The 6,000-nt window shown below is 58.6% G+C and overlaps 1 protein-coding gene across 1 annotated transcript in view; it reads right to left on the bottom strand.

The window, feature by feature from the left end:
• Positions 1 to 263: 263 nt before the first annotated feature.
• ALX4 (ALX homeobox 4) overlaps positions 264 to 6,000 on the bottom strand; it is a gene marked incomplete at its 3' end in the record, with an annotated part of 42,198 nt that continues 36,461 nt past the window's right edge. The window contains exons 3-4 of the mRNA XM_082000789.1: positions 2,728 to 2,856; positions 264 to 587 (exon numbers count right to left, since the gene is read on the bottom strand). Of these exons, the coding sequence (XP_081856915.1) occupies positions 264 to 587; positions 2,728 to 2,856 (453 nt within the window). The remainder of the gene's footprint in view (positions 588 to 2,727; positions 2,857 to 6,000) is intronic.

Here is a 6,000-nt window from a genome sequence, read left to right as displayed (position 1 = left end):
TCCCAACCCAGGTCTCACTGGAAGAGGTGCTGCTCCACAGCCTCCCTCTCCCCGTCTGATCCCAGGAAGCCGGGAGCTGCTGCGTTCATGCTGGAAACACTCCACTTACATTAACATATGTACTGTATATACCTAGGGTAGCTAAAAGTGCTGCATTCAGATCCCCGAGGAGGCAACTGCTGTCTGGTGTCCAAGAGGATGGATTTATTCGGCTGTCCCCATGTGCTCTCTCCGTGTCTCGCGGGCGCTGGGCTGCAGCCCTGTCATGTCGCCCAGGAGATAGCGGCACTGTGCTCCTTTGCTTTCATCCTCAGGGCAGCGATGCTGGAGGTCTTGCGGTCCGGCTCGCTGTTCAGCTCGTAGCCGTTGAGGCTGGGGCTCATCCCGGCCGTACCAAAGAGGCCACCCATGTGAGTCTGTCCCACGTGGCTGCCAGGGCCAGAGACGCCGAGGAACTCGGAGACGCCGCTGGCTGCGTGAGGATGAGCATGGGGAGACATGCAGGAGGGCACGGTCTCACAGGGGACGACGCAGGCGGGCACGGGGGAGGCGGCGCCGTTGTTGCCGATCCAGGAGGGATTCTGGATCTGGGGGTGGGAAAAGAAGCATCAGGGCTGCCCCGAGCAGGACATGGCTGGTGGCAGGCCTGTGGGGAGAGAGTGTGTCTGACCTTGGCCCCCACCGCTGCCCCACAGGGCAAGGGGCAGCCGGTGCGGTGGGATGTGGTACACTGGCCCCTGACACCAGTGGCATCAGCAGCCCCCCAGGAGCCAGCAGGTACCCTCCACAATCCATATGCCAGCCCTAGCAGGGGCAGGGAGTGCTGGAGACTAATTCACAGGGGAGCGGGACTGTGCCCCTGCTCTGCCGTGTTGTCTTTCTGCTCCCCTCACCCCCAGCTATGTTGTCTCCTTTTTTTTTTTTTTTTTTTTTTTTTTACCATGAGCACTTTCTGTAGCTCTAGGCACAGGAAACCTGGTGTCACCTACAGTGTTTCTGTGGGTCTACCTGCTCTAGAGGGAACAGGCAGAAAGGGACACTGCGAGACCACCAGTCCGTCCTCCTGCCCCAGCTCAGGGTGGCTGTACCTGGGCAAGAGCCTTTTTGCACCAGACAGATGTGCCTGTGGGAGCGGAGCTGCCCGCAGCCGCAGCACAGGCAGTTTCCCTGCCCCACTCCCCAGCAGGGCTCACTGCCCATTGAGGAAGCATCTCCCACCCTGCTGCAGAGCAAAGCCCTGCGGGGCCACCTCGCGCGGCCATCTGGGCTCCTGCGGCGTCACTCATTAAATGATATTGCAGAAGAGAGGGGGGCTCAGTGTTTGCCAGCGGGAGTAGGTGTGCTGCGGCGGGGGGACGGGCATGCAGGATGAAAGCGGGGAGGAGGTGAGCAGCTGGCTGAAGCAAGAGCGCAAAGGGCCCTTCATCCCACCACCCCGCTGCATCACTCGCCCTTGGGCCCTCTCTGATCTCCTACCTCCTGCAAATTGCTTTTCATTTTTTTGATCTCTAGGGCTGGGAGAAGAGGGCCGTGCAGAGGGAGGGTGCAGTGTAAGTTACAAAGGCAAGAGAATGGAGTGCTGAAAAGGCTGCTGAGAGTGTCCTCTGCTTGAAAAGCTGCTTTGGCATCTCTTAGCTGTTTCATAAGGGCTTCTTGTTCAGTTCAGGGGAGACGCCAAGCAGGAGAGAGGTCAGACGCCCTTGGCTTGGCTGCGGGGGAGCTTTGGTGCAGTGCTGGCTGGGGAGGTAGCTGACAGCCGGGGCGTCAGGCAGGGAGGACTCCCAGCAGATCTTTGAGGACAAGTCGAGTTCAGAGCATCGCTCCTGCAAAACTGTGCCCTCGAGCAAATTCTGGGTGGCAGGAAGAGGAATCAGCAGGATGGAGAGAGTGCTTTGCGGGGGCACAGCCTAGCCCTTGAGCTAAGAAACGCCCGTTCGTCCTGGCAGCCTCTGAAGGCAGCGTTGTGAAACGGGGGCTGGCTCAGCGCTTAGGAGGCTACTGTGGTGACAGGTTTCGCAGGATGGGAGGTTAAGGAGGGAGGTAGCTGTGTCACCCGCCTCCTGCGCCAGGGCAGGAATGGTCTTGACAGTCCCCCAGGATCAGCCCCAGATACCCCAACAAGGCTGCTCCCACCCTTCCTTTGGAGCACAAACCCACAGGACCCTTGGAAAGCATCCCCAGATGTCACCGAGCGTGCTGCGGGTACCACAGCCCATCGCTGGGAGACGGCTGTGGGAATCTGCCAGGGAAAAACACTTTTGTCCAACCTCCTAAAGAAGGGGCGTGGAAACCTAGACATGGCAACAGGAAGCATCCTGGGAACTGCTGGTTTTCATAGCCTTTCAGGACCTTTTCCAAGTCAGTGGGGAGTTAGTGGGCAACAGCACACATGGTGGGAGCAGGACAGTGTCATACGATGTGCTGAGCAGGGTGACCGGTGCCCAAAGGGTGGCTGCACTGCCTCACACAGCGCTGGGCTTGGAGCCTGCTTTAGAGATGGCTGCACTGGGCCAGGGCATGAGGGAGCTGGGCAGGACACCAGCTGAATAATTCCTGGCCCTTTCAGCGTTTGGAAATACAAGCCCAGCCACGGCCCTCTTGCAGCCTTGCCTGAGGGTAGGTGGATGAACCCGAGAAGCAAAGCATCACCTGGAGGGGACCGGGAGCAGAGGCGGTGTGTCTGGCAGGCATGGGTACAGGCGGACCGGGGCAGGGGGATGCGCTTACCTGGGCATAGTTCTCAGCGCGGGTGAGCAGGGGCAGCTCGTAGGCGGTGGAGAAGTGGGTCCGGACCTGCTGCATCTGGCCGAACCGCTCCCGCTTGCGCCATTTCGCTCGCCGGTTCTGAAACCACACCTGGGGGAGAGGGTGACAGGGGGATGTGAACAGGGGGGCCAGTGGTGGCTGGGAGCCCGGCAGCCCCGGGAGCCCGCTGGCACATGGGGCTTTGCCAGGTGGGTGTCAGTGCGTGGTGTGAGGACAGACTGGTCCATGCACAAACCCCTGTGGGAGCGGCAGTCCTGCCCCACATCCCCAGGGGGGCTGGGGCCAGCCTGCACTCCCAGACTGGAAGCAACTCAAGACAAAAGGCAATGCCCAGCTTTCAGTGTCCTGCCTGGCTGGGTACATTCGCAGCTCTTGCCTCCCGCTGCCTGGTTTGCCCTGGGACAACCCATCTCCCTCGTACCCCTAAACCAGCATTAGCCAGGCGCTGCCCGCAGCTCTCATGCCATCAGCCAGTCTGAGAGAGAAGTGTGAATGCATCTGAGTACAGTTCTCAGGCGAGAAGCATGAATACATCTGAGCTTGCTGCCACCAGGCTGAAACCAGCAGTGCTGGGGCTTTCCCCAGGCCTAATCCTGGCTGTGATGGTGCCATTGGCTGAGAGCTTGCATTTCTCACTGAACTCTCAGTCTTATTTTCCTTAACAACTGTTAAAAAAAATAAAATGCGTAACACCCCTTCCCTTCTTTAGCTGCAGGAAAGGACAAGTGCCCTCTACAGAGTTACGTGTCCTTTGCTTTACGCCGAGTTTTCTTTGCAGGGTTCGCAGCTCTCTGCTTCACAGCGCCGCTCACATCCCTTCAAGGCAGAGGAAAGACCAAAACCCTGTTTCTGCTCTTATTTTTACTGGCTTGACATCAGTGTGGATTATTGCACTGTTGTCAGCACCATTGCTCCTGATTTGCATCAGCATAAGAGAGATCAGAGCCTGGCCCAGTGTCTTCAAAGCCTCTTGAAGCTTGTGAGTCAGGGAAACACATCAATCAAGAGCCGCTTTGAAGGCACTGAGAGATGCGGGCGATCACCAGGGGCTGGGTTGTGCAGGTCACGCCAGCGCATGAAAGGAGCAGCCCAAGAGCCGCTGGGTTCTGCTTCCAGTTTTACACAGTGACTGGCGGAGGGGGGGCACCGCTGGCGAACACCCTGGCCCTGCCCGTGCCCGGCCGTGGGGCAGCCCCGCTGCTGCGCAGGCAGCTGGGGAAACCAGACGCCGGTTTCAGTTTCGCCAGCTCACGTCTTCGGAGGGTGGTGGGGCGAGCTGGGCACGAGGCAGAGGGGCAGGGCGGGCTTTTGCGGGGCAGGAGAGTGGTGGCATTTGCAGCCTGGTTCAGCACAGCTAGAAGCTGCTACAGGGAGAGGCAGGCCCGAGGGGCTGTAGTTTTCGGTCTGAGCTGACCTTACTTGTGCTGGAAGAGTCGTTTCAGGCTCTCCTGCTTCGGGTTTCCCTCTCCCCACCACACAGGCAGCCTCACACTGGTCTCTCACAGCTCCCCACCGTGGCCAGCCCCATGGTACAAGCGGGCAGCCGAGGGTCTAGCCACGTGCTGTGGTCCGCTTGGTGTGGGGAGTGGACGGTGCAGCGCCTGGGCATTTCCTCCCGACGTGGGCTGCGGGTGGTATAGGACGTAGTACTCTTGCACCGCTGTCACGGCAGTGCCACCGGCATGGGCCAACCCCAGGCCAGCCAGACTAACCATTCCCAAAGCAGCAACCTGATATTAACCCCCCGCCCTGCATCAAAAACCCTATGAGGATTTTCATCGGGTACAGAAAGCACCAGCAGAAAGTCCTGACGTTATCCCAGCTGAGCACATGCTGCACATGAAGAGTGTCCTACTGGAGCAGGTTTGATGCCCGAGGCATCTGTCTGCTTTTCTTCTACCTCTTCTTGGCACAGCCGCTCCAGCCCAGCTGCAGGCCAGTCCCAGGGCTGGCCCAGCTCATGCCGCTTTGATCTGCAGATTCAAAGTTAGCGGTGGTGACCCGGTTCCTCCTCGGGCGGAGGAGGCCCCGCTGTGCACAGAGGGGCGGAGAGCAGGTAGGGAGCAAAGCGCTGGCTGTGCGTGAGGCCAGGGTGAACATATGCCAGGCATATGCGGCCATTCCGCTGCCTGGCGAAGACACCTGCGCTGCCGCGCAGGGCAGCCCGCCTGAGCATCCCACCCGGGCTGCCCGCCTTGGAGCGGGGCGGCCGAGCACAGGCTCCTGCGGCGGTGCCCGGCTCTGCGGCACAACCGCCGAAGCCGTCAGTGCGGGGTTTGCGCCCTCGGTTTCCCCGGGCCTGACGGAGCCACGGGGAGGTTTCCTGGGGCCAGTCAAGGCAGAGCAGGGTCTCGGGCATGGGCTTTTCCTCTGCTGCTCCTCATTTACACATTGACTTGAATTGGAACTGGCAGAGCAAAATGGTTTAAACTGGCAGTTCCCAAACTGCAGTCCCCACGTGGCTGCTGGGCTGGGAAGCTGTGACAAACTATCGCGTTGTTAGGCTGAAAGGAAGAGTGTCTTCAGTCCAAGCGCTGGTGCCGGGGGCACTGGAGATGCTCCAAGGGCTGGCAGCGAGTCACTGCTCCGAAAGGTTTGGGCCACTTTTTAATGTTCTTCTTTCTTCTCTGGTCCAAGTCCTTTCAGGCTGCTCGGTATCTTGCAATCAGGTTTCTCCAGGCCTCCACAGTACTCCAGGGAAAACAAGGCAATGTACAATGTGAAAATGTCAGCAAAAAATAGTCCTAATCCTAAGTATTTCCTGGCTTCCTCAGTCTTAGAAGACACCTGCTTTTAAACAGCAAATCTAAAAACCAACAAAAGTCCATTTTCCTTTCACTGCCTGTCACCTTTAGTCAAGGGAGGCCTGCTCTGGGTCCGATGTGACAGTGGAGGGTGCAGCAGTCAGTGCAGTGTGTCCCCTGGGGTCAGGATGGGGGACTTTGTGCAGGGATAAGCAGTCGTCGTGTGCTGCATCTCAGTGTTAACAACTAGAGTGGGAGTGTAGGGTAATGTCATGTATCTGGCTCCTGCAGACAATGCTTTGATAAGCCCTGATGTACCAAATCAGCCCTATAAAAATCTACAGAACAGAAAATGTTTCATGTCTCCATAAACATCCAGCCATATGCTGGTACCTAAATCCATATGCATACACAGCTGACGTGCTGCAGGGGGTGGAGAGGCTGGGAATGGCCTGAGACAAAGCAAGCAGGAGGCTCCTGCTCGCTGTCT

This window comes from Phaethon aethereus, assembly GCF_964289735.1.
Source record: "Phaethon aethereus genome assembly, chromosome: 5".
Taxonomy (NCBI): domain Eukaryota; kingdom Metazoa; phylum Chordata; class Aves; order Phaethontiformes; family Phaethontidae; genus Phaethon; species Phaethon aethereus.
This window is presented reverse-complemented; position numbering and strand designations above follow the sequence as displayed.